The sequence below is a fragment of the Coenobita brevimanus genome, chromosome 25 (assembly GCF_032717465.1).
Source record: "Coenobita brevimanus isolate Jiangsu-jjx chromosome 25, ASM3271746v2, whole genome shotgun sequence".
Lineage (NCBI taxonomy): Eukaryota > Metazoa > Arthropoda > Malacostraca > Decapoda > Coenobitidae > Coenobita > Coenobita brevimanus.
Window position 1 is genome coordinate 10,166,211 of NC_136978.1, and position 27,874 is coordinate 10,194,084.

Genomic DNA, 27,874 nt, shown 5'->3' on the forward strand with positions numbered 1-27,874 from the left:
TGTTTTACTCTGGATACAGTCAGGTGATTTCCCTGTTTGGAGGGGTTGACCCCTGGTCAAAGGAAGATTTCCATGTTGTTTGATAATCTAACATTAGCTAAAGCAAAAAAGAAGAAAAAAAGAAACGTAAATTGTAAGTAGCGTTTTTGGAATCCATGGACCGCGTTGTAGTGGCTAAGAGTTGTGACAGCAGAGGTCGGGTGGTGGGGAGGGAGGCTAATTGTTACTCAGCAACGCCAGAGCACATTTATTAGTGCAGTTGAAGTAATGTAGTTGCTGTTATGGTTGATGTGTAAGAGCCTGGCAGCCTGAGTGCACCCCGCCTGGCTGTCAGTGAGAAGTTCACCAGCCTGGTCTCCACCACACCTGTAACACAGCCGGCTGTCATGACCTGCGCTGCCCAGGCTTACCCACCACCCACATACAGGTGAGCGGCACTCTCTGATTTTGACAGTTATGGGTGGCGTACTCAAAAGATGCACTAACATTTCTTGACGAGACATCTCCGTATTAAGAAAGAATTTTTAATAGAAAGACCACATCCAGACCTTCGCGTGTCATAGCTCATTCGTACGCAAAGTAAGTTGGTTAGAATGAAGAAGTAGTTGTTAGTTACTTCAAACTTATTTGAGCGATTTTAAGAAGACGGAGGTGCACCCACACAGACATAGGGTGGTAGGGAGGGGGAGGGAGTCGGACGGCAGGGTCAGTGGTGAATCCTAATTGAGTGGTGAAATTTAGACCCAGCAGGCCTGTCAGCCCCGCACCTGTCTCTTAGTGAGAAGCTCTTGGGTCTGGCTTCACAAACTTCAGTGGGTCAATCAGCAGCCCTCATCTGTGTCGTCCAAGCCCACCCCGCCCCCAAACACAGGTAAAATGACTGCCAGTTGTCCCGTACATAGGATGCATGCAGGTGGACATCGCCGGTTGGATGTAAGTGTTAAAAAGAAAAATGAAAACTTTGGTCGTTCTGTCTAGAAAAACAACTGAAATCGAGGCTGTGAGTAAGGTACCCAACCTCCTCGGTACTATGACGTCATCGCTATTTTGTTCCTGCTGCCTGCATAATTTATTCAGTTGTAATAGGCATCGAATTGGAGAGAATATAGTTATCAAAGCCCATATTAATCCCCTTCTCGCTGAAGCTGATCGAAGTCATCTGGCGGTTGCAAGATTGAAGTAATAAAGACGTCATCTAACTGAAAGGGTTAATTATCATGTCAGGCTCCCCAAAATAAATTGTAAGGCCAGGAACCGTAATTACTATGGAATGTTTGGTGGCCATAGAGCCTGCAGGTCTGTCAGCGCCCCGACTCGCTCTCAGTGACAAGTTGGAGCTGTCTGGAGCGGCAAGAGGGCAGGTGGCAACCCTTCACTGCCAGGCCCAGGCGCACCCCACACCACACTACAGGTATTCCACATGAATATGCATTGAATATTCTTATCAGGCATTTCTGAGGCATCGGCGACGGCAAGTGTCATGTGGTATTTCATGTTTCGTCGCTGATACTTAATCAGTAACCTGGGCCAGTAACCTGTTTGTCAGAGCTGAATGACCTTTGATTGTTTGCAGAATACAGGCAGGACTATGGCAGTTTCGATCAACGGTATAATGAAACTTTATTACATTTGTAAGACATTTGATTGGTGAACATATTAAGCGAGAGTTGGTAAGGTACCCTGTCAGATTAAGGCTCCTGAGAGTGTTTGGGAGTATAGCTATTTATACAGTGTATGTGATGGCTCTAGAGCCGGTAGGCTTGTCAGCTCCACGCCTCGCCTTGAGTGAGAAGTTTGTGCTGTCAGGGGCGCCAGTGGGACAGATAGCGACACTGAACTGCAAGGCACAGGCACATCCCACACCACACCATGGGTAAGTTACGCATGTACGATACAGCAACTATACTCTTTTAACTCTAACCTGGCCTAAAATCAGCATCTCTCCATCTTGAATATTAAGGTGTAACAACAGATATACACTAGAATATGATGCTAGTCACGAATAAGTGCTATGAAAAGGATGTAGAGTTGCAGTATTGTCCATTTCTGCCACTGAGTTACGTGAAAAAAATGCAAAAAGACAAAATATCTGGGCTAGGTTAGAGGAAATAAGGGTATAGTAATACTTGCTGGCTGTATTACACCGTAGTCTCGAAACACCTAACAAGTGCACAATATTTTATCACAGGCCAGTTTACTTCAGATCAAGACAAATTCTAAATATCTCAGCTCGTGTTATGCCCCTGAAACATTTGTAAGAAAATTTTTGCTGCATTGCCATTATCAGGCGTAATCCATTACGAAATAGTAAATTTGTCTTCTGTGAACTGGACTCCAATACCCTCAAGCACGTGAAGCTATTAGCAGTGTTAGCATATTTGCCCGTGTCACTCGTCAGTATGGTATATTTATGACAGTTAAAATTCGACTGCATAACTTCATCCTCGCATCTGTCGTGCCTTAGCTTATCATTGGGATTGGCAGTGGCTATACGAAGTGGCTCCTGTGTGTGTGTGTGTGTGTGTGTGTGTGTGTGTGTGTGTTTTACTGACCGCGCCTGGTGTAGAGCCGGTGGGTTTGGCTGGTCCGAGGTTGTCTGTGAAGGAGAAGTTACAAGCTGCAGAGGCTGGCCAGGGCGCCCCAGCCATCCTCTCCTGCTCTGCCCAGGCCCACCCCGTCCCACAGTTCAGGTGAGAGAAGTCCTGCTACTCTTCAGATTCTCTTTTATTCATTCCTACAGGTTAGTACATTAATCCTCCTCCCACTCCTCACATTAAACCCAAACAGAGGACTTACGTGTTACTTCCAGACGATTTTATTTAATGCCGGGAAGAACTCGTATACTTAAAGGGATAATAAAAGCTATATCAAATCCCTCCTGTTCGAAAAAGTCACTCTATGTAGGATATTGTAATGTCGTCTGGCAGGAATAAAAATAAAGTAAAAACACGTCACCTTATTGGAAAGATTAAGTTCAAAACCATGAGATATTAATTCAGTATTCAGGTGTGTGAGAATGGTCTGTATGGAAAGGTAAGTGATGAGAATGACAGTTTCGATATCGGAGAACTGTGAGTCGTTCAAATGGAAGTGTTATGCCCACTTATAAAAAAATATTGTTAATGAAGAGGGTTGTACCTTTCAGTAAACGGAAAATCAGCATATGAGTATAATCCCTCCGTTAGAGGTGTTTGCTGGCGATCGCAAGAACAGGATGACAATATGTACTTTTCAGCATATCTGTATAGGTTTTTGAAGGTATGGTAGGATTTTAGAATGATGATTTGGCAGAGATGATACGGTATTCTGTAGATAATTCACACATCTGATCACCCAGTAAATACACCACACATCACAGTTCGGCTGTATTTCGTGTAAATAGTTTATTATTAAATCCGAAACGTTTGTAAGGACACTTCTATGGCCTTAGTGTCATCATGCGTGGTCCGTCATTAAAAGAAAACTTATGTGAACTGGACTTAGTATTGCCTTCTAGGACGCAAACTTCACCACGTTATTGGCGATATTTACCCAGCTAATAGTACTTAAAACCCGCATCCTCTTTCTTGCACCCGCATTAACAATCCAGTTGGTATTGTTTATGCAAGTTGACATCCGTTTATAACCTTGTATGGTATATGTGTGTGTGAGTGCGTGTTTTATTAAGATATTGAGTTAGTTACTGACCGTGCCTGGTGTAGAGCCGGTGGGTTTGGCTGGACCGAGGTTGTCAGTAAGTCAGAAGTTTGAGGTTGCTGAGGCTGACCAGGGCACCCCAGCCACCATCGCCTGCCCTGCCCAGGCGCACCCCGTTCCGCAGTTCAGGTCAGACCTCCCTTACCATTATTGTGAGTATCCTGTTTTCCATTACTTAGGTTAGTCAGCCATAGCTCGTAATATGTTAGGTGATTTTTCTCTCTCATCCATTTCAGACTCTATTTTTCTTCGTTGTTGTTAGTGTGTCATGGCTTGCAGTTCAGATGAGGCCAAGCCCACTCCAGACCTGCTTGCCTTTCTTCCCTCCTTTTGGTTAGTTTGCTATAGCATGTTTTGCAGTTCGAGTGAGATCTTTCCACGTCACACATGCTTGCTTCTCTTTCTTCATATTAGTGACTGTGTTACTCCTGAAGAAGTCTATGAAGGCGCAAGGTACAGGAAACCTATTTAACATTTTGGCATTTTCTCTTAGTACCCCATAATTTTCTTCTGTGACGTAGCATAAAACAGTCTGATTTTAACACAGCACTCAAGTAAGTCAAGGTTGTCTGAATTAAACTGAGTACGCTAAGGTGTGAGCAAGACCATAACTTTTGATGACCTTTTATGGAACACCCGTAATTGTTAGATGTGGTCATCTTGCATCCCATGTTACAGATATAGAAAGGTCAGGCGTGTTCTTTCATTATTACATTCATCAGAAATTATAATAAAAAATTAGGGGCTTGTCCACACCTGTGCATTTATTAAAAAAAAATAAAAGACCTAAGTCCTTGATGAATGACCTGTGTGGAAGGTGAGTGATGGTTATAGCGGAGCAAGGCGTCATATCAATAGTAGCATATTAAAGCAAACACAGTACTCTTTTCACCTTATCCGCAGGGTTTATGAGAAAATATGGAGGGATTTAAAGCTTCTCATTTGGAAGAGAAAGTAGATGCTATGTAGGTATTTTACTTGTATTTTCAAAATCTGTGCACCATACCTGTGCACTACATATTAGCATAGTCCCTGCGTACATCACGCGTTGTAACCTCTCATTTCATGTTACTTTTGAGGCGATCGTGGGAAATTTGTAACATTACCAATCAAGGAAACTTGCATAAGTTGGGGGTGTTCAGCTCCCAGTAAGTCAGGACGTTCAAGTTTCCATAAAATTTACATGTTCGGAAGTTATATGACTAAGTACCCACATCCCCTTTTTGTCTTGTTTTGGAGTTTGTTTGTGTGTGTGTGTGTGTGTGTGTGTGTGTGTGTGTATTATACTGACCTAGCCTGGTGTAGAGCCGGTGGGTTTGGCTGGACCGAGGTTGTCAGTGAGTGAGAAGGTTGACGCCGCTGAGACCGTCCAGGGTGCTCCAGCTATCCTCTCATGCTCCGCTCAGGCTCACCCCGTCCCGCAGTTCAGGTGAGACTTTTCTTATCGCAGAACCCTAGATCTTTCTTCCCTAAAACTAGTGTTCCATTACTTGGCCCGCAGTTCAAGTGAGAGAATCCATACCTCATTCCAGATGAGTTCATCTTCCTGAATTTACTGTAGGTTAGGGTGCGGTGGCACCTGCCAGAAACGTGATCGACAAGGTTAAACGAAGTACCGGGTTAGAGCCGCTGCAATATCCGAGTCTGGAGGTTAGACGGACTGTGAGCTTCGGTTCCTTTTGTTGATCACATGTTTGCAGCAAGTGTGGCCGCATCCTTAGTCTGCCATATCATGTCTCGCAGCTCAAGTGTGAGAATCCGTACGTAACCCCAGACGAGCTCATCTTCCTTCATTCATGTTAGTCTGAAGTAGCTTGTCTCTCAGAGTATGTACACAACTAGTCAGCAGTGGAAATGTCCTGTAGCTGTGTTTCCCTCAGTCTGTGACATTCAGGTTTTACAGTTAATGCACTGATTCCAGGCATCACGAAATTAATGGTTACTGGTTTTTGGCTCACTCTTGTTTGACTTTCTTTCGAAGGGACAGCATTTTGTAGGCATACAGCCTTTTAAGGTTAAAAAAAAAAAAATGTAATCGAGAGCCTCCTGCCTCACTGTACACAAGCTCGTATTCTTTTCATTTTTTTTTCATTCTTTCACAGTTCATTTAAGGGCGTCCTTATACTTGACAGCTAGCAGGGTCATCTTCGTTCATAGCATGTCCCAAGGTTCTGGTGAGAGCTTCCTTACCTTTCTTCACACCAGTTTTCTTATCTTCCCTAGTGCGGGTTGGTATGTCATGAAAGTTGCGTCTGTTGCTGCCTCTACTGGAAGAGTCGAAAAGGTCGAGACGAAGAATCGATTTTGTCGTTGGTCCCCTACCTTGCATCTTTGCTTTTTCTTTTGATGTGCCTTTTTTAACGACTAAACACAGTACAGTCGGACTTTAACACAATTCTCAGGTGCGCGCAGGTGAGTCAGTCCTTGCTTTACTCAGGGCTTTGAGAGAGGTAAGTGATGTGTCACTCTCGGTTTGTTCTCATTTGACAGATCTGTAACCCCTTTTCAGCTTAGCTGTCGGCCAAGTGTTGTCCAGTAAGACTAGATATTTTTGACTAGTTACCAGGGAGATTCATTCCTACCTCATAACTAAGACTCATCGAATATCACTCAATCGGGACTTAGAATTCGAGTTGTACGAGTGGTCTGTGGGTGAACATATATATATATATATATATATATATATATATATATATATATATATATATATATATATATATATATATATATATATATATATATATATAAAATCTGTTGTAGGTATGAGTGTATGATCAAGAAAAGTTGTTAAAAGTGCGTTTCTGAACATTATCTTAAGCGATTTTTTTGAAACATAGATGGATTTAAATCAGTTCATGTAGCGAAGAAATGTGGTACTTTGTGGATTGATGGTACTTGAAATCTGTAATCTTGTTTATTTAAAACTTTTGTTAGAGTGACGGCAGTGTACTTGTACTTTACAGTCCAGGTCAGTATTTTCTTAACATTTCTGGGGCTCCAAACTAATGACGAAGAGGGCTGTTATTGTTTGCATTCCTATACTCCTTCGTATTATGCAGTTAAGTTACATGTCTGGATTACCACATGATCTCAATTCCTTGTGCATCTGGATTTCCACGTGCACCTACGTGTTTGTATCCCTTATGCATTTGGAATCCCATTTGATGCATTGTGTTGCTGAGTTGCTGATATGTTGGTGTTGTTTATGTGTGTGTGTGTGTGTGTGGTAGAGCCGACGTCAACTGTGCGGCCGACAGTGAAGGACTCAGGCATTAAGCTCCTGGAGAGTCGCGCCAGGATCAGAGCCCGCGCTACCCTGCTGTGTATGGTGCAAGCCCACCCGGTGCCCGCCTTCAGGTCGGTCATATCTCCTCCCTCCCCCCTTCCTCTTCGTACCCACACTACCATCACCTCACTGAATTAGCAGTTTTGTCAGGTTCAGGCAATCTGACACTTGGAATCATGGTAATTATATCCACTGTAACTTCGTTCTTATTATTTTTAGTTGCTGCTTTCGACAAACAGCATAACTCTGAACACACTGTTTAGCTTGCAGCGGAAAATTTCTTGCATCTCTGCTTGCCGGGTAACAGAATATTATCGCTTCGCGATACCGGTTAAAACTTCATATTGCGTTATGATCTTTGTTACTGATGCAGCATATCAGAACCTGTTAGGCAGTGCTAGTATATATTACGAAAAGTTTATTTGAAGTGCCTACAACTGGCTATATATATATATATATATATATATATATAAATATATATATATATATATATATATATATATATATATATATATATATAAATATATATATATATATATATATATATATATATATATATATATATATATATATATATATATATATATATATATATATATATATACTACCCTCCTCAACCCTGCTGCGGCCTCTTGTGTGCATAAGGTCAGGCACTAACTTGGATGGAAGTCACAATACTTACCCTTAAAAAAATAGATAAAAGGAAAAAATAAATGCTTTCCACTCAGTACCTCAGGCCAGCGTGAGACCCACTCGTAAGGACGGGGAGTTCTTAGGTCAGATGCGCACAGTTGGGGTAGGGAGGCCCACTGCCCTCACCTGCAGCGTCCAGGGCTCACCACCACCCTCCGTCAGGTCAGTGGGGTCATGAAATGAGTCGTCAGGATACACACGTGGTTCTTCCTGTGTGTGCCCTGCAGTTGCCATCATTTCAGTGATCCAGTGGAGTGAATTACATCGTCAGGACATGCTTGCTTTCTCTTCTCATTTTGTGCGTGTTATTGCCTTCAAGTTAGTGGTTTTCTGCAGTGAATTATGTCGTCAGCGCACAAATTGCGCTCATTTCTTCTTCTTTCATCTGCTCTCCTTTCCTGTTTCTCCTCCCAGTGTACGTTTGTGGTAGTGAATGGGTCTCCTCAGCAACTCCTCTCGCCCGATTGTGAGGTAACTTAATTATTTCCAGAATCTCTAGTTCACTTGGAACATATCCAAAAGCATTTTTAAAATCAGAGAGGATTTATAATTCATTCTCAGGATAACGAAGACAACACGTATAAATTCAGTATCCATATATTAGTATATTGATGTTATTTAACTAGTTTTAGTCTAGTAACATGACAGTGGCACAAATAGAAACGTGGACTTAGGGAAAACGAGACGCCAACAGAGACAAGCAAGGTAAATGTTGTGACGGCAGGGGAGTGTTGGTTGGTGTGCTGTGTGGAAGTAGAGATAGAATGATGGTGATGATGATAACCGGCAGAGACAAGCAAGGTAGGTACTGTGTGACGGCAGAGGAGTGTTGGATTGTGTGTTGTGCGAAAGTAGGGTCAGGATGATGAGGATTATTAGGGAAAAAAAAATCTCATCCAGCACCCCAGGCCAGCGTGAGACCCACCCGCAAGGACGGGGACTCGATAGGTCAGATGCGTTCCGTCGGAGCAGGGAGTCCCACTGCCCTCACCTGCAGCGTACAGGGCTCACCACCACCCTCCGTCAGGTCAGTGGGCTTGTATAGTGAGTTGCATCTTCAGGATATAGTCGTGGTTCTCCTGTCTCTCTTTGCTGTGTTAATTCTTTCTGGTCATTGGCCAGGTGGAGCAGTTCACGTTCCTAGGAGACTTATTCTAGCTTCTCGTTTTTCTCCCTATGTTGTGTTGATGCTTTCTTGGTGGTGATCAGCCCGAATGAGTCTTGCTTCTTCAGTCAAGGTAGGTAATGCGTGACGACAGGGGTGTATAAGGTTGTGCTGTATGTAGTGGCATGCAAGAGAGGGGTACTACTGTATATACCATCGTTACGTGTATACCCCAGTTCCCCAAGCCAGCGCCGCCCCCAGACTGCGGGAGTGGCCCATCCCTAGCTCAGTCCCCCAAGCGGACTCTCATGCCCTCGTCTGTAACCTCCAGGGCTTTCCCATACCCTCATACAGGTAATACTAAAAAGTATGTACTCTTCTTAACTTGGAGGAACCTTGGCACTTCGCTCATAGTGATTTATTTTATGTATTATGCATTATTATTTGTAACATATTGTTTTTAATTTGTATCAGTATGATAGACGAAAGTATTAAAGTTCCACGTGCAAAAAATAAATTGAACTGGTAAGGAAGAGGTGCCTGAGAGTCTTAGTTGTAACCCGAAGATCCCATGATGTAACGCAAGTACTATATTAGGACCACAGTCTAAGTAATAATTGGGACGGTGTTGTAGAGAGAAAGCGTATATGTGTTGGTGCGAGGTGGCGATGGCGCGAAGAAGTAGGGAACAAAATTTGAGGAATATGTGAAGGACGGCGGTTACTGAGTAGGGACAAAAACGTATATCATTCTTTCATCCCTAAAAAGATTCATAGTGAAGCAATACAGAGAGCGACTATTATTATACTTTTCAATTGTATTATGTCGCGGAAATTTAATGACAGAATCCAAGAAGTTACTTTGCTTTGTGACACGCATTTTTCGTAGTATTTAGCTGAGCAGTAGGCCGGTTATAATCTTTCAAGCTAGCAAAATAATTACGCATTTATTTGAAGCCAGGCTCAGTAGGCAAATAATGCATTTGCTATCCCGATATTCTGGCTGGTTTAGATTAGTGAGTGAGCGAGTGAGTGGCTGGAATGGAAATCTGAATTGAATGTAGGGAGTGAATACGTGAATCGACAAGAGAACTTAATAAAATATGGTCAACTGAATCACTGAGTTTTTGAATACATGAGAGAGCGAAAGAATCAGCCCAGTAAGCATTTGAATTAACAAATTACTCAGGTGAGGTCAGAAAAAAAAAAAAAACAGGCCTCGTGAGTAAATGGAACGAGAGAATTTGTGATTGAATTGAACGAGTGTCAGTAAGAAAGTGAGAAAGGCCAATTATATCCGACACCGGCCGTGAAAAATCAAATTAATAAATCAAGAAGTAAGTTGATGAGAAAGGATATGGGAAAGAAAAAAATCTTCTCGCCTCGAAAATCAGATGCCACGACCAGTACCACCCCGAAGCTTCAGGAGATTCCCTTCCCCGCCACCGTGTCAAAGGGCGCCACTGCTTCTCTCACATGCCGCGTCCAGGCCTTCCCCCTGCCCTCCTTCAGGTAGGCAGTGTGTGTGTGTGTGTGTGTGTGTGTGTGTGTGTGTGAGAGAGAGAGAGAGAGAGAGATACTAGGCCACACCCTGTCGGATCATAAAAGGACCATTTCGCTGTCACATCTGTTTATGCAATCTAGAAAAATTTTAAAATATCAACAACAAGTCCACAGTTTCATAGTAAAGTGTTTTCCCATCTCCTCTCTGTTCCATCACTGAATTGATAAACACTTGAGTATAACATAGTGGACTGAGGTGTATTTTGCCATTTATTTCTGGGTAATACTGTCCACGTCTGTCTGCCACATCATCTTAAGTATCTTCAAATCCAGCGGTAAGAAAAATGCAAGGGGAGGTGGATGGACTTGTAGTAATTGACTGTACAGAGCAAGTCTCGGTAAGATAGGTGCGTGAAATTAGGTCAGAGGCGGGCACTTGAAGGCGCGCGGATGGGAATGACCTTGAGGCGGGAGTGAACTAGGTCTGGTCATGAGGGGTCTCTCTCTCTCTCTCTCTCTCTCTCTCTCTCTCTCTCTCTCTCTCTCACACACACACACACACACACCGGCAGTAAAAAAAATATCGTGACTACTTCCTTTCTGGAGCACTTCTTCGTGGCTACAATCATATTCTAATGTTAATGTATTGCTATAACTCAGCATTCATGGTGGAGGGATGACAATTTTAGGCCAGAGTAAAATGAACAGAGTGTAGACAAATGGATCCTCTAGTATGACTTAACTTTGCTATCCACTGGACTGAAAGGGTTTGGAGAGAGAGAGAGAGAGAGAGAGAGAGAGATGCGCTATGGTTGCACAGATTTATAGTAGCAAGTTCGTAGTTAAAGCGTGAAAGCGTTCGCGATGAATGAAGGTGGTAGACAGTAGCGGAATGGACAGGCTTTTGCTTGTATGTTTAACCTCTTGTGCGCAGACCATTTTTTTTTTTTTACCATCTTAAAAAGTGTTCGTCTCTAAAAGTCTCCCCAAAACTGAAGAAAATCGTCTGGAGGTTGCAAGAATAAGCTAAACTAAGGTGTCATTGCATTGGGAAGGTGATCAGCACTGCCAGTTGTAAATAATAGAAATAATCCTCTCATCTGCTTTTCCAATGCCACTGTCTGCGGTTGGAAAAGCAGGAAGTAGGGCATGATCGCATCTGATATGTGGAACAGGGTTGTATGATGTAAGTAGTGGAAATAAATATAGGTACTTTTGTTATCAGTAGTTGGAGGGTTAACTGTGTGTGTGTGTGTGTGTGTGAGAGAGAGAGAGAGAGAGAGAGAGAGAGAGAGAGAGACAGACAGACAGACAGACAGACAGACAGACCGCTTCTAGTTTACGGAACTGCTTTGAAAGTTGGAAATAACAGAAATATATACCATACTATACAAGACTACCCGTCATCTGTGAGCCATGTAAACTGTGATAATAGTGTAAGATGAAAACTTGACTGTTATGTATCCATCCTGGATGACTCCCAGTGCTGGCTGAATGACATGAACTCAAGTTGTGACTCTAAACAACTTTTATTAATAACTTTTCCTTCTGCAATCAGTTCTTTCTGAAATTTTGAGTTTTCGACACAGACAGACGCACATAGATACATTTCGTATCAAAAATAATGATCATCGACTCCGTCTTCCTGTCTCAGAAAATACTCTGGCGATCAGTATTTACAAGGTTAATGACGAGAGAGAGAGAGAGAGAGAGAGAGAGAGAGAGGATGAAAGTTGTTAGAGAGGGAGAGGGGGGGGGGATGGGGTGAAGGGACATGGACATCGTTAGGGGAGGTCGGAGGGAGGGAGGGGAGAACTGATACGGGGATGGTGGAGGAGGGGGGAGTGCTGATGGCTGGGTTGGGGGGAGGGGACGCCCCGGAGGCTGCGTCAGAAGTGTCGTCACGAGACCTGCGGAGGGGATAGTGGGGTATGGGAGGGAGGGGTGTCTCAGTCCACGTGGTATCGATCCCAAGCCGTCACAACTTAAAGCCGCGCAACCACCTCCTCCCAGCGCGGGTCAACGGCTCCACCACACGTGCCAGTTCTTGTCGTTGTTTTCAAATTCCGGACCGGGTCTTTCGCTGTTTCATTCTCTGGCTACAGTAGCATACTTTTTCTTGCTTATTGTTGTGTAATCTGTCTAGGGAGCTTTTGTTTAGTGGGTAGCGGAATTTTGGGTACGTAATAAGGTCTCGATTTTGAGCTTTGAGTCTCGTATCGTATAGATATTCACAAACTTGGAGTGAATTGCCTTTCGTAACTGTGATTTGCTTTTTGTGGAATGACCCTTAAGGAGGGAATAGAAACTTTCCTTATCTCGTTCTTTCTGCGTCAGCGAATTTTCATTACAAGAAGCAGTCGTAAGTTTGTGAATGTGGATCTTGATTTGTCGTTCACAGGAAAAAAAAAATCAAATGTTTGAACAAAGAATATTCATGTTAACCCTTACCCACACGACTGACGATTTCTCCGGCTTATATAACGCCAGTCAGTTTTATTTGACACTGGGAAACCACTCTAAGTTTGAGCCAAGAAACTCGATTAATTGGCAGATCAGCTTTGCATTAAAATGTAGGTTAGCCAACGTAGCAAGTAGCCTACTGAAAATGTTAATTAGGATTTTAAACGGTAGATTAAAGCATCGGCCTGTTAATAATGCATAATAGTACGTTTGCCGAGATGTAATGTTAGGCCAGGTTAGTTTATATTTCTGTCGTGGTTATACGGTGAAGGGGTATGTGACGCTCATTGGCTCCTTGGTTACACACACACATGGCGGTGAGTGGTTGGTTAAAGTGTGCATGCTACTTGGTGTGTCTGGCCAGCTCCCGGGGGCCACGTTCAGCCCAAGTTGTCTGGAGACCGGCTGCAGGAGCTGTCTGGGGCTGCAGGGGATACTTTGACCCTCATGTGTGTCGCGCAGGCATTCCCTCGACCCACCTTCAGGTGAGAACAGAAAAACGTATGTCAGACTCGACCTTACTCTCAACACCACACCAACCCACCGGTGGTGGAGAGGGACACCTTCACATGGTGGCACCGATATAGCCAGGCAGCTCCACTTCAAGGATATACAAACGTCCCTTGACTCGCTCGCTGTTCCCCATAAATCGAGGATTGTGAACCACAGGAGAAGGGCAGCTTCAGCTTGCAGTCCTCGTTCAGATGAGGTTGGAGTCACAACAACACCCATCAGCCTGCATTGTTCCCTATCCCTAATTTTTTATAGCTGATTATTGTTTGGTTTCCATGTGGAGTAGTTAAGTATATTCCAACTTTTCACATATGTAAGTATGTATGTATGTGCATATGTATGTATGTATTATAGCGTCCATCTTGCACATCGGCCACCATAGTGAGCCATGACATGGAATGATGTGTGCCATGGGTTCGGCGCGGCAACCACATGACAATGGAGAAGTGGCCCAACCCCACCCAGTTCTACACAGTTAGTTATATGCAGTAATATGTTAGTGTAAGAGTGTCAGGGAGTGTGGTAAAATATGATTGTGTTGATTTTTAGTGCGCTTTGGCTTTGACATAACCTTGAGTGGGGTGCGATGTAACTCTTTGTCCAGCTGAAGACGATGAACTGGCAGGTATTTATGTAAAAAAGAAGAAAAGGACAAAAACTTAAGAAAACAACCTACTCAGGACAAGCTGCAATTTACGATTCTCACAATGCCAACAAATGGTGTATCTGAAATGTCAGCATACAGTACTTCCACAATACAAAAACTTCTGAACATGCAGTGCTCAAGGCAGCAACATCACGACACCTAATAACCATAGCTTATCCTAACACATTTTAGCGTGGTAGAAATTCATGAACATACACAAGACATCAACATTACGGCTTATTGTAATAATTCTAGTGTATGAGGCCATACATTACAACATTTTGGTGTGTTAGAGCCTATGAGTCGTGTTGGCCCCAAGGTGACGAGGACGAGAGTACCCGGTCACTGTTGACACTAAATCTTCTGCTTCACTCTTCTGCCCGGCTCAAGCACACCCTCCACCACGCTATACGTAAGCATTAATCACCTCATTCGGAGGACTGTTTTTTATAGTCTCTTTATCCCTAGACGGTTTTATTCAGTTTAGGAATACATATTAGTAATGAAAACGTTAATGTAAGCTAGTCAGGTCAGGTGCGGGTAAGGGGATGGGTCTATTATGATGTGGCAGGGGTAAACCAGCTCTGCTGTCGGGCCCTGCTGCGGATCTCACTCATTGCACTGCGCAGTTGACCCTTGTGCGGTGTGGTGCGGTGAGGTTCTGTCCCTTCTCCCCTTTGGGGCTAAGATTCGAATGAATGTGTTTGAATGGATGAGTAAATGGGGAGTGTGTCGTCCTGTCTCGGCTACCTTCATTTCCTTGGGGGAAGCAGCCTAGGTATATAGATAGATAGATAGTATCTAACTCATTCATTTGCTTCTCCTAAGCTGGACAGTAGCCTCTGAAAATAGCAAGAAGTTGAATAAGAAAGACGCCACCTCGGTAAAGAAGTTACACAGTAAGCTTACAAGGAGTAAATTATATTTATAAATTGTGTAGTTACATAAGTACAACAGTAACCACTTTCTCTGTAGGTGTTGACCCTGCGAAACTTGTTTGTAAGATGGTGAATGGACTTCGAAGGTTTGAATAATGTGTGAATAATTGTGTGGTCAGTTTCACAGGGCTAGCTGTTGATGCTTCTCTTATTCTCATGTTTTTAGTTTCCTTGTTTTTGGATACTGTTTGATTCCATCTTTAAGATGGAATAAGAGCCGGGAGCATTATGGAAGTGAACTGCTAGTGTATGTCACAGTTTGACGATTTTTAAGCGCAAGTATAATAGCATATAACCCATGATGTAACCCAAGAACCATGGGATTATAAGTGGGAAATAAAGTCTAGAATTAAGAAAATATGACTGACTACTTAAGCTTTTCCTCGTGAATTAATTACCTTATATTATGGCCTACCGCCCAAATCGGAGTTTAAATTTCGTGCACGACCCGGCCGGATCAAGATTTCGTGGATATATTTTGCGTGGATCACTGTTATTATTATTATTATTATTATTATTATTATTATTATTATTTTCATCATCATCATCATCATTATTAATTAAATCCCAAACATACAAGCTCCTGGCCAGGGTATGTCCTGGGTGTCACTCTAACAGTAAATGTTTGGCCCTTAATCAGAACCAAAGAGTCGGGTGCCACCGAGAGTAACTGGCAGTCGACTTTTGGAAACCAGCATCGAGGCCTCTAAATCAGTATCCATTTTCTGTCAGGCCCAGGCTCATCCGATACCCAGCTACACGTAAGAATTATTTCATACGCCATTTTCCTTATATCTCTTCCTTCATACACGAAGGCATCACTTTATTCCTGTACTACCTAATGAGTTTGTTCAGCTGAAGGACCTCGTACTCTAGGGATTGAGAGCTTCCTTCTGCCCTTGGTCTTCATTTTTTTTTTCTTATTGTATGCCTACTTTTGCTGCTACCAGCTTAGGGGACATAGTTGTGAAGGGGTAAATGAAAGTTAGATCATACTCTTCGTTTCTAAAGGTGACTTGTTTCTAAGCTGAGTAGAATTGCCTGGAGATAGGATGAATAGATTTTAAAAAGTCATTATCGAAGTGAAGGTGTTGAAGCTGTGAAGACTGATGTGAGCCAGGAATGATATGGATACGACAGTTGTCAGTCTTCATCCCATGGGGAAGACCTCGCGAAGTACAGATTGCGATATTGTGTGGCTGTAATAAGTACAGATACCATTGTTGATCTGGAACTTATATTTAACAGGTTTGCAGTGAAATGTGTAAGTATACGAGATAGTGTTTTCCTAAAAGTAATTACCATATAATTATAATACTTTATAGAAATTCATCCCTACTAACGCCTATTGCTTGTCTTCTGTTATAAAGTCTACGGTTTTTACCATGTTATATTCATATTAATCTTAGTGCGGAGTGGCCACGAAATTACGTTACTCCCAAAGGCCAAGGCGACTTACTTTGTTATGAGAGTGGAGTCTCATACATCCAATGGATGAAAGAAACTAATTATTTTGTTATCGTGCTGTTGTGGGCAGTTGATAGAAAGACCGTACTGCACTGTGCGTATCATGTGAAGAATCTCCCTAGGGATAACTGGTCATTGTGGCCACCCTGTGTGATATATATATATATATATATATATATATATATATATATATATATATATATATATATATATATACTGTATAATATAATCCCATTATTTTTCAGCTTCAGAGAATACCTGTAGTATTTGTCAAATATTGAATATTTCCTCGGCCACTTTGGTTCATTGTTACAATAGTAAGAGTGGCGTAATTTTGCATTATAATTAAAAAATGAAAATATCCAACCTTTGCAACCAGGTTTTCAGTAATATCTATCTATCTATCTATCTATCTATCTATCTATATATATTCATATATTCTGATGAACTGAGTAAGACCCGTTATTTGTAGTTAATTATGTAACCAAACAATATTAGTACTGGTAATTACTAGCACTTTATAATGGTTGGCTGATTCACACTGCTCACTGGTGCAGATGGAAAGCGGAGACAGTTTGAATTGCATTCCTTCTGAATATCAATCACCTTAAATCGTTCATGGTAATATATACATTAATGAATAACTTTAAATTTCTTTAGCAAATAAAAGTGCTTCAAGTTAACAGTTACATTTAATTAAGATATTCATAGGGTAGAGAGGAGACAGTTTTCAACCTGGGTTGCCGACATTGTTAGCCATGTATGAGACGTGGATGTTGAAATGTATTACTCAGTCCCATCTCTTGTAGTGGTGGTTCGGGGGCGCGGTAGCACAGTGGTAGCGCGCCGGACTCGTAATCGGGGGATTGTGAGTTCAAGCCTCGCCCGGGCTGCCGTGCCGGGAGTGGTAGCTCGCTCCTGTAACCCTAGCGGGGCTATATAGTCCAATACAGGGCTTAGCTCGGGAGAACTCCATTTCTCCCATATGTAGTGGTGGTTTAATTTTGAATATTGATGCTGTGTAAGGTTTCTTTCTTTCTTTTTTTTGAATCTGGATGTTTCAGAAAATGCAGTTAGGAAGATGATCGAGCGATGTAATATCTAATAGGGCTCCTTGTTCACAGATGGTTCAAGTTCTCCGAGAATGGCCGCAAAGCTCCCGTGGAACTTGGTGACCGTGTGAAGCAAGTTGGAGGCACCCTTATCATCCGTGAAGCCAAGGTGGATGACTCTGGGAAATATCTTTGTGTTGTGAACAATTCCGTTGGTGGAGAGAGTGTGGAAACCGTTCTCACTGTTACAGGTAGGTTGTGCACCTGTCAGTTTCGATGGGGTAACGTTAAGTCATAGCTCAGGGAAAGTTCTTGGAGTACATTAGTTAGTATAGATAACAGGAGGCCTGTTGGCCCATGACGAGGGTATGTGTTGGGAGGGAATAAAAAAAAAAGTTAATTATACTAAGGTCAAACTAACGTGTAAGAGAAAACTAGAGAAAAGAGGAAGATTCTCCTCCACCCACCACACCATCCGATTAAGCCGGCAGAAAAAAAGATAGAAGAAACACCATCCTTGTTAGAAAGAAAAATGATGAGACTTTTTATAGCAGCGGCAGAAGAGGAACAACTTTGCACCATGTAATCTGTATTCTACTGATCTGTAAAAGAAAGTGCGTACACAATCGTCGAATGTTCTCAGTATTAGTTATAGCCTATTGTCTCAAAATATTTGTCTAGAAGAATATTTTAAATGTACCGGTATCAGTATTTTTTTTCACTAACTACTCTTGCTGGTAGCCATTTCCATTGTTCTACTACGTGAATATTAAAATAATTTCTTCCTATATTAGTATTGCATCTCGTGCCCTTGAGTTTCATTCATTTATTTCTCGTCACTGTCATTCTGTATTTGAAATGAATAATCATATATAACATCATCAGATTTTTTAGGAATTTTAAATACCTGTATTAGATCTCCTCTGAGCCATTGATGTTTTAGTTTTTATAGTCGCTCTTGCTGGGGAAAATTTCACAGCGAGGGATCATTTTTGTGGCTCTGCGCTTCGCTTTCTCGAGTCAGTCTTCATCCATAATAAGATTCAGGGACCATTGCTGCACGCAGTATTTTAGGTGTGTGTGTGAACTGCAAGTCATCCTAATGTTTTAACTTCGTGGGCAGGTTGGTGGTCAGATGGATGGAGTGGGTGGGGTAGGGACTGTAGGGTGAGCGAATGGGTGAGGTGGGTTTGCGAGGTGGGGGGTGGGAGGTGTGTGAGTGAGTCGGGGGGTAGTGTGAAATGAGAAGGGTGGCATGGTCGGCAGAGTGAGTTGGTAGGGTGCATGGGATGGGTGAATGGCCAGAGAGGTTGGGAAGGTGGGTAGGTAGGCTGAATTGGAAGGATCGGCAGGGTGGGTGGGTTGGCAGGATGGGTATGTGTGTGGGTGGGTGGGTGGATTGTGGCTTTCCAGAGGACAAGGCAGGAGACAGGCTTATTGGCCTGCTCCATGCTGCCCATATTGTCAGTTGCGTATTCTCTCTTTCTTTTATTCTTTCTTTCTTGTTTAATTGTGGCAGACACTTCTACCCTTCAGGATTAGCTGGTTCCAGCCAATCATGGAAACAGTGACCAGCCTATGGCCTAGTTGTGTCTGCAAGGTATTGGAGCAACGGCTGAAAACCCACTTTTCTCCCACTTTTCACGTTTTGAGCTGTAGAAGCATAATTGATGATCGTAGAAAGCTATGATTTCTTTAGGTGTAATCTTGAGGTCATTCCCTATTGGAAGTGCACCATCTTTTTTTCGCTTCTCACCTCTAGTTTTCGAGTGGCAACCCTGCGAAGATTGGCATCAATGTCCCTTGCAACCAGTACCAGTTTTCAAAAATGCTGCTCTACTTCCGCAGTGGCTTGATGGTATTGAATGAAAGTTTGCATGCTTATAGGAATTGACGAGCACTACAACTTTCTTTTGTAAACCAATATGCGACACTGGCCAGGTCAGGAGTCATAGGTCATCAAATGTGAAAATGGCAAAAATAGATAAAATCATGAATATGCTCATGTGAAATGCTAATATTGTGAAGAGTATTAAGCCAGGGCCATGATTCTTGGGTGGAATGTTGCACTGGAGCATGTTCATACAAAAATGACAGTGTCGAAGCTCACTTCCAGTCATTGCCAGCACCTATAAGTTGTACCTCTGGTTAGTAAGTCCCTTTCGGGACTTTGGCGAAAGCTTTGCCATTGCACTTGACATCTCAAAGGCTTTCGATCGAGTCTGGCATAAATCTTTAATTTCCAAACTGCCCTCCTACGGTTTCTATCCTTCTATCTGTGCCTTCATCGCTAGCTTCCTTTCTGGTCGTTCTATAGCCGCTGTTGTAGACGGCCATCGTTCTTCTCCTAGATCTATCAACAGTGGTGTTCCTCAGGGCTCTGTCCTATCACCTACTCTCTTCCTTTTATTCATCAATGATCTTCTAAGCTGTACATCTTACCCTATCCACTCATACGCTGATGACTCCATCCTTCACCTTTCCATTCGGTTCCCGCAACGCCCATCTCAACAGTTACTTCAACAAACAAGGGATGAGGCTATGGCACACCTAATGTTTGACTTGGCTCGTATCTCTGACTGGGGTAAAAATAATATGGTTGTTTTTAATGCATCTAAGACTCAGTTCTTACACTTATCAACCCGACAAAATCTTCCACAGGTATACCCACTAATGTTTAATAATATTCAGCTTAATCCTGCATCATCCTTGAACATGCTTGGGGTTTCATCTACTCGGGACTTATCTTGGAAAGATCATAATTCATCTCTTGTAAAATCTGCTTCCAAGAGATTGGGTGTGCTAAGCCGACTCCGCTCTTTCTTTACCCCTGCACAATTGTTGACTCTATACAGGGGTTTTATCCGCCCCTGCGTGGAGTACAACTCTCATGTGTGGGAAGGCTCCCCACATACAGCTCTTCTCAATAGGGTGGAGTCAAAGGCTTTTCGTCTCATTAACTCTCCTCTTACTGACTCCCTTCAACCTCTGTCTCTTCGCCGCACTGTTGCATCTTTATCTCTTTTCTATCGCTACTTTAATGGTCACTGCTCCTCTGAACTGTCTGCTTGCATTCCTCCACCTCTACGACGGGCGCGTAGCACCCGTCTGGCAGCAAACTCTCATCCCTTTTCTGTCCAACTCTCTAATGCAAGAGTTAACCGTTACTCCCAGTCTTTCATTTATGCTACAGGTCAGCTCTGGAACTGTCTCCCTCTGTCTGTATTTCCTGCTGCCTATGATCTCCAGTCTTTCAAATGCAGTGTGTCCAGGCATCTCAAAATGATCGGATCTTGAATTTGGCTCTCTATTGTATTTTGTTTTTCTCTTGGAGGGAACTGTAACTGCGGGCTCATGGCCTTTGGTTCCTTCTTCCTCGCATTAAAAAAAAAAAAAAAAAGTTTGAGTCCCTGCTAAAGAATTTTCATCTACAAATGAAAAAATCATCAGTAACATTAGTGTACTGTCTACAGGACATTAATAATATACTGTATTTGATAAAAGCTTATCTTTATGCACAGATCTTTAATATTAGCCATTCAAACCATACCAGTTAACTACATCTCACACAGTGTTACCAGATCAAATGGCTCATGGCGTAGAGGCTTATCGAGATGAACTTCTGCTGTCAGCTGTACCTATTTTCTCTCATGGACATATTTTCTCCCCATAGGGAATCACCAAATCACCACATGTACCTGTTTTCCCCTGTAGACTATTTACCCATGGACTTATTTGTACTCACTGCATCATTTCTTCAAAAACCTATTTCCTGTGAGCATATTTTCCCACAAGGACCTGTTACCAGCATGAACCCATTTTCCCTCTACCCACCCATCCACTTACATACCTAAAACATTACCCTATAACCCATCACAGAAATAAGGATGATGACAGGTGATTCACACACACACACACACACACACACACACACGCACACACACACACACACACACACAGAGGCATAGTGAATTTAATAGTAGAGATTACTGTATTGAGTTATGCAGATACAGTATTTGATGTAGAATGGTGTTATCATAGTAAAATATTCTATAATTCACATATGGCTGCTAAAGTTAACATCTTTGATTCCTATGCATCCTTTGTAATTACTTGGTTAGATTATTTTAATAATGTTCACTTTTCATCAATGTTTGAAATAAGACAGTGTACTTTGGGTGTCATAACCCTTGACAGTGTTGGTGGAGGAGTGGAGGGGGGGGGGGGATTGGCTACTGTAATAATTATTCCCTTGTACAAAGGAAAAGGGGGAAAAAAAAGAAATGTGTGGTAATCATAAGGGCATTTGTATTCTTAGTATAATAGGAAAAGTGTATGGTAGGATAGTTATTGACAGAGTTAGAGAAAGAACAGAGAAATTAGTTGGAGAAGAACAGGGAGGTTTTAGGAAGGGAAGAGGTTGTGTATATCAGATATTCATTCTTAGATCTTTAATGGAAAAGTTTCTAGAGAAGGGAAAGAAGTTGTATGCGGCTTTCATGGATTTGGAGAAAGCATATGACAGGGTGGATAGACAAGGATTGTGGAAAGTGTTAAGAATATATGGAGTAGATGGGAAGTTGTTGAATGCTGTGAAGAGTATGTACGATGGTGCGAAGGCTGCAGTGCGTGTGGATGGTGAACTAAGTGAATTTTTCTCTTTGAAAGTTGGGTTGAAACAGGGATGTGTCATGTCTCCATGGTTGTTCAGTCTGTACATGGATGGGGTAATAAAAGAGGTACAGTACAAGGTAGGGTAGTGGATGTTGGAGTGGCCCTGGTGAGAGAGGATAGTGTTTGGAAACTCCTTGTACTGTTGTTTGCAGATGATACTGTGTTGTTGAGTGAAGACGAAGGGGAGCTGCAAGGCTTGGTGGATGAGTTTGGGAGAGTGTGTAAGAAACAGAATCTAAAGGTGAATGTAGGGAAGAGTAAAGTGATGGTCTTTGAGAGAGGTGAAGTCAGTGAATGTACAGCGAAGTTGGATGGTGAGGAATTGGAAAATGTGAGTACGTTTAAGTACTTGGGTGGTGTGATGAGTAAGGATGGAGGTTTGGAAGGTGAAGTGCTTGAAAGGGTACAGCAGGGAAGAAAGGTTGCTGGTTCTTTGAAAGCAATGATAAGAAACAGGGAAGTGAGCATGGAAGTGAAAAAGTTACTACATGACAGTATTGTGATACCAACTCTAACGTACGGAAGTGAAGCTTGGACGTTGTTGGAAGGACACAAGTCAAGAGTGAGAGCAGTGGAAATGAGTTATTTAAGAGGAGCCTGTGGAGTCACATGGAGAGACAGGCTGACGAATGAGGATATAAAGGAGCGTTGTGGTGTGGATGTGGATGTGATAGGAAGCGTTATGAGGAACACACTGAGGTGGTTTGGCCATGTGGAGAGGATGGAGGGTGAAAGACCGACGAAGAGAGTGTATGTGAGTGAGGTGGAGGGGGGAAGAGGGAGGGGGAGGCCGAGGATGAGATGGAGGGATGGGGTGGAGAGGTATATGAGAAAGGGGGGTTTGAGTTGGGAGCAGGGCAGTGAAATGGCGGGGGACAGGGCGACTTGGAGGCGATTTGTTTGTGGCCACCCCAGATGGGATTGAGGCGTCTGGCAATAGATAGATAGAATTTTTTTGTGGGTAAAATTTTAAGATCTGACCAGTTTGAGGCTATAGTCAGTGGGTAATGAGTGTCCAAGTATATTCTAAGATTCAAGATGCAGTAATGCCAATATCATGATTTTTTAAGCATGTAAGATAAGTGCGTACCACCTTCAGAATCCTGCCTGAATCACAAGCTCTAGGGAAGCAAATTTTCTGTTTTCTTGCAAATGAGATGAAAATATTTGCAAATTAGGTCACCATATTTCAGATGTTCCTATATTGTTAAACCACACCATGAAATGAAGCCACAGTAGCTGAAAATTGCCATGTGATAAGTCTTGGGGCAATATTGCAGATTTAGCAGTTTCATTATTCGTCAGTGTGATGAACACCGTCAGTAGATCGCAAGTGAATTGCTGTGTCGTCTAAGTATGGTAATCTTTCAGTTACCTGTCATATAGTGGTCAATGGGGTGTTGGATAGTGTCACAGGGTTAGTGAAAGATTACCCCCAAAACCCCCTAAAGGGGGACTAAACCCAATTAAAACCCTGTAACTGCACTAAATAACTGTTCAGAGATAGAAAAATTACCCATAACTCCCATAATAAGCATGATACAACTTAATTGTATTATAAAGCTACCAGGAAATTGTGTTTGATTGATAAAACGAATGGCTTCAGTTTTTATTTCTGGGCTTCCCAGGGAATTTTCCTTGGGAAAATTCAGTCATTTGCCATGATGGATATGCAGGATAATGCAGCAGTGGAAGTGCTATATTGAATTTTAAAATGAGAATAATAAAGGTTACTTTCCTGCTTACTTTCTGAATGATCACATGTGTGAAATATTCATGTCCCTCATATTAATAATTAATATATACGAGAGGGTCTGGTTAAGACCTATGGTAGGTCCTCCCCAGTGGTTTATTTCCATGGGTAATAAATGTATTTGGGGTGTCAACTCCACCCCCAGTCCTCCTGCATTTTGAACACTGCTTACCAAGTATTGGTGGAAAATCAAGGTGTGATGATGATGACGATGATGATGATGATGATGATGATGATGTTTGCTCACCTTCCCAGCCCCGCTGAGTGCCCAAGTAGAGCCCAGTGTTCAGACAGTGGAGTTTGGTCGTCCTGCCACTTTCACCTGCACCTACCGAGGCAACCCAGTCAAGTCTGTGACCTGGCTCAAGGATGGTGCCCCTCTAAGTAAGTGCAAATGTATCAGTGACAACATACTTAGTTAATTTTCAGTCTTTCTTCTGCTAAGCACTTACTGTGGTGCCATTCCTTCATATTGGTATCTTCATCATTTCATTTCAGACTTGATAAAATTGTTCCTTGGGCAAATACCCCTGAGACTTTCCTCATTTTTTAAAAGGCCTTTTTAAGGGTTTATGTTATCAAGAGTCAAAGCATAATATTGTAAAATATTTGTTCACCAAGGTCTGTCTGATCGAACAGACTCATTGACCTCAGGTAAGCCCTTGCGATAGACAGCATCTAACCAGGGTCAGACCAGTGCCATTCCCACAGCAACAGTAAGTAGTTTGGCACCTAGGTGGATGCTGCAGCTGTTCCACCCTGAGTGCACAGCACCATTATGTGTACGCTTCTCATCAGCTTCGTAGTGTATGTGAAGTATGACAACAACAATCCATGGAGTTTACCATCTTTTGTGAAGAGGGTGTACTGTTGCTGTGTGGGGATCATCCCTCATTCGATTTGGGATCTCCTAACATTCTCATGAGAATGTTAGCAGTCTTACTTTATTCTCTTTTATAAAGCATTTTGATCACTTTATTCGTGCTTCCCCATGACAATTTTGTTTAGCTTTGGAGAGACCTTTTATTGTAGGAGCTTAAAGATGATTCAAATCCATCACTGTGATAGGTTTCCCCAAAGCAAAATTATTTGGAGATAAGTTTCATTTCATTTCGTTTTTGAAGGTCCAACATGCTTGCATGCATTGGCCTTGGTCACTTAATGGCCGCTGTCCATGTTGCTCAATCTCTGGCATCTTCCCTATTTAGTCCCTTATCCCTGAAGCCACACTCAGTGACCTCACCCCAAGCCTTTTTTGGTGTATCTCTCACAGCCCTACCCCCAACATTAACGCTTCTTACTTCCTGCATGCAATTATCATCCTCTGTCCTCTCCACATGCCCAAACCAACTCAGTCTGTCTCTCCTCATCACAACACAAGTACATTCCAGTCCCATCCTACCTCTCAACTCTTCCATAGTAAACCTAGCCACCCTTGGCCTCACACTCATGGAGACACTGCACATCCACCTAATCATTGCCATTTCTGTACTTCAGAGCCTGTGAATATCTTCTTCCTTTACTGCCCAGGCCTCACTACCATACAGCATTACACTCCTAACACATGCCACATAGAAAAATTCGTTAGCATGGAGGGAGAGCCCTCTCTGTGTTAGGAGAGGCAACAGCTCCCTGAACTTCTTCCAACTGCTCCTCACTATAGCCACAGAGCTAGCTCCAACCTCACCATCACGTAAAATGTCTCTCAAATAACAAAATTCTTCCACACATTCAAGAGATTCACCAGCAGGCTCAATCCTTTCTTGTCCAGCAATCTCTTCAAGCACTCCCCAACATATTACATATATGAAATCAGCATTATCTCGCAGTCTGCTTCTAATATCACTACATCTCTTATGCACCCACTTATCACAAACACTGCACAAGATAAAATTACTTCCCAAGCCCTTGTGGCAAATCACAGATGGCCATTCCCCCTCTTCATTTACAGTACTGCCCCCAGCCCTAGATACCATCACTTTTGTTTTATCTGGATTTACCCTTGTGCCCCATACCATTTCTCCACTTCCTAAATCTATCCTCCACCTCCCTTTCATTCTCTGCATTCAACACCAAATTGTCAGCATACAACATCTCCCACAGGAGTCCCTTTCTGAAGTCACATGAGAGAGCTTCAAGTACCACGATAAACAAGGGGCCCAAGACTGACCCCTGATGCACACCAACATTCACAGAAAACTCCTCACTCAAATTTCCATTCACCCTTATCAGAGTGCGGGATGCCACATACATGGCCATAACCACCCTATCCAGCCACTCCTTAATCCCAAGCATTTTCATCACCCACTCCACCACCCCTCTAGGGATTCTGTCAGAGGCCTTCTCCAAATTAACAAAAACAAAATACAGTTACCTTTTCTTTCCCATATATTTTTCCTGAAGCTGTTGAACAATGAATATGGCATCGGTAGTTCCTTTGCGTGGCATAAACCCAGACTGCATCTCATCAGTACTCGCTCTTTCTCTAATCAAATATTCTAGAACTCTCTCCATTACCTTCATTATCTGGTCCAAAAGCTTTATGTCATTATAATTTCCTCTTTCCAGGGCATCACCCTTCCTCCTGTGCACTTTTACAATTACACTCTTCATTTAATCATCTGGGACAACACACTCATATAATCATATCAAATCAGTGACTAACCCCATTCCTCTATCTCCCGAGACTTTCAGCATTTCAGAAGTCAACCCAGACACACCTGCTTCCTTCCACACCTGCATCCTGCCTATTGCCCTGCTTACAGTAGCAGCGTCAATCAAAGGCCAATGCCCAGACACTGGATCTGTTGGCTTCAAACCTTCCCTGTCTCAGTCAAACTCCGCAGTCAACAATCAGATGTGATAGTGTAGGAGTTTGTCTACCCAGTATATGATACCTCCTATGCTGTGTAAAATTATCCATAGGAAGCAAGAACAAAATGTAAAAGATGTCATTGTCCTGAAGAGAGTGATGTACCATATAGGTACTGTACTTGGTAAGCATTGTTTTGGATTACTAACCTATTTTTCAGCATTACAGTCTTGCTCTCTGAACTCATGTATACAGTATGGTACATTTTGCTTTTTTTTTATATGCAGAGAGTTAAGCAAACCTCATCATTCTTTAAGTTTATGCTGTCATTTGTGCTGAACCATCTGTAAAGAAAGTTGTTGCATAAGACATTGAATAGAATTAATACTGTATCCATCCATCATCCAATCCTACATTGCCCCATGTGGAGCGTAGGAGCCCAGGGCTAGGCAATTGGTCTCGACATTTCAGGTGAGAGTGATTTCATTTGCAGAATTCTAAATGTTCTTTTTTAGATTCATTACAGTAAGTGTTGATACAGTAAAAACTACTTTTTGTTTGTTAGTTGTTCTTTTTGTTCTGACTTTTTTTTTGGATGGGGGTGGGGAATGCTATCCAGGTCATATATGAGCCAGTGGATACCCAGAAATATTTTGAATCCTATACAGCTCATCTCATATCATTTCTTTTTCTTCAGATCACAAGGAGGCTGTGCTGCGTATTGACAGTGTTGGACGTGAGGACAAGGGAATGTATCAGTGCTTCATCAGAAATGACCAAGAATCAGCTCAGGCCACTGCTGAACTCAGACTTGGAGGACGCTGTAAGTTCTATAATTTTGTATGTCTGTGTAGTGTATCTTTTTCATTTTTTCTTTGTTAACTGTTTGAAAAAAAGGGCAGTAATTAGCACAGTGCAGTCCCAGTCTGGCATGAAAGCTCTCCTGTTTTTCGTTCAAACAATGCTCATTATAGGTTAGGCTTGTGCCCTAGAAATGTTACAGCTTTGTCCCAACAGCTGATGCAGTAAACCAGGGTAAACTAGTAGAGCATTTTCATAGTCAGCAGTGAAACTTTAATATCCATTTTACTTTTGTAGTCTAATACAAATGTGTATGTGTCTGTGACATTCCATAACAAGTCCACTGTAGAGCTGAACCTTCTCCCTGATGGGAGAATGATAGCCCAATTTAACCCTTCCCCATCCGGGTGAAGTTTGAATTGGGAAGGGGTGTCTGTAGGAAGAGTAGTGTGTGTACAAGTGGAAGGGTTTTA

The 27,874-nt window shown here is 42.4% G+C and overlaps 1 protein-coding gene across 1 annotated transcript in view; it reads left to right on the forward strand.

Annotated features, from left to right (window-relative positions):
* Dscam1 (Down syndrome cell adhesion molecule 1) overlaps positions 1 to 27,874 on the forward strand; it is an 829,655-nt gene that overhangs the window by 478,786 nt on the left and 322,995 nt on the right. Inside the window, exons 7-9 of the mRNA XM_080267762.1 lie at positions 17,434 to 17,612; positions 24,044 to 24,172; positions 27,298 to 27,423. Coding sequence (XP_080123888.1) covers positions 17,434 to 17,612; positions 24,044 to 24,172; positions 27,298 to 27,423 — 434 coding nt within the window. The remainder of the gene's footprint in view (positions 1 to 17,433; positions 17,613 to 24,043; positions 24,173 to 27,297; positions 27,424 to 27,874) is intronic.